Below are 903 nucleotides of genomic sequence, written 5' to 3' on the forward strand. Positions count from 1 at the left end.
GTACGGACACACACACACACACACACAACTGTGAAGTTTTCTGTCTGTATTCAAAGATAAATGAGTTTGTAATGCTGTAATGGAATATAAACTATGAACAATGTCATAAAAAGATACAATAGCAAATATGTTGTTAGCTAGGAAGTATAAATCATTTGATATGAACATGAATGTTTTAGGGAAACAACAATTGGACTGAAGACAACAACATATTAAGCTACAAACTGTGTGTGTGTGTTTTTCAGGACTCTGCAGCCGTTCTTTGAAGGTCTTTTTCCTCGTGATAACCCCAGAAACACTCGCTTCGCCATCAACTTTTTCACCTCTATTGGACTGGGAGGACTGACGTAAGGGACACACACACACACACACACAGTATATAAAAAAATACTATTGCATATCTAAAATGTTATGATACCATTTCCTTTGTTGTATTTATTCTATTCTGTTTGCTGATTGACTGAGACGTGTCCTTGAACTGTCACTCCCAGGATCTACACACCGTTCCCTGAAGACACAGACACAGTAGCACAGCGAGCCCTCAACTCCATCCTGAACGCCACCATCATGATCACTGTGATCATCGTCATGACTTTGGTGCTGGTGCTGTTGTACAAGTACCGCTGCTACAAGGTGCGTGCTACAACTTGCCACATCACACGTTCATCAGTAATTCCATTCACTGCAGACCTGAGGTGACTAATATAACAGTGTGTGCTTAAACTAGGTTTAAATAGGCTTTTCACAGCAGATATATGACATGTCATAGTAGGGAAAGCACAGGTGTTGCTATTACAATAACGATGGGTCCATTTATTTCAAGTGTTCTAGTACAGTGTTTCTCAAATTGGGGTACTTTGGAGTACTGCAGGGGGTGTGTGAGATTGTTTCATGTTAATTTAA

The 903-nt window shown here is 39.9% G+C and overlaps 1 protein-coding gene across 2 annotated transcripts in view; it reads left to right on the plus strand.

Annotated features, from left to right (window-relative positions):
* psen1 (presenilin 1) overlaps positions 1-903 on the plus strand; it is an 11702-nt gene that overhangs the window by 3390 nt on the left and 7409 nt on the right. For both annotated transcript variants that reach the window (XM_035674240.1, XM_035674241.1), the window contains exon 4: positions 492-633. In XM_035674240.1, the coding sequence (XP_035530133.1) occupies positions 492-633 (142 nt within the window). The remainder of the gene's footprint in view (positions 1-491; positions 634-903) is intronic.

The sequence above is a fragment of the Morone saxatilis genome, unplaced genomic scaffold (genome assembly GCF_004916995.1).
Source record: "Morone saxatilis isolate NCDOM2014 unplaced genomic scaffold, NCSU_SB_2.0 Contig3, whole genome shotgun sequence".
NCBI lineage: Eukaryota > Metazoa > Chordata > Actinopteri > Moronidae > Morone > Morone saxatilis.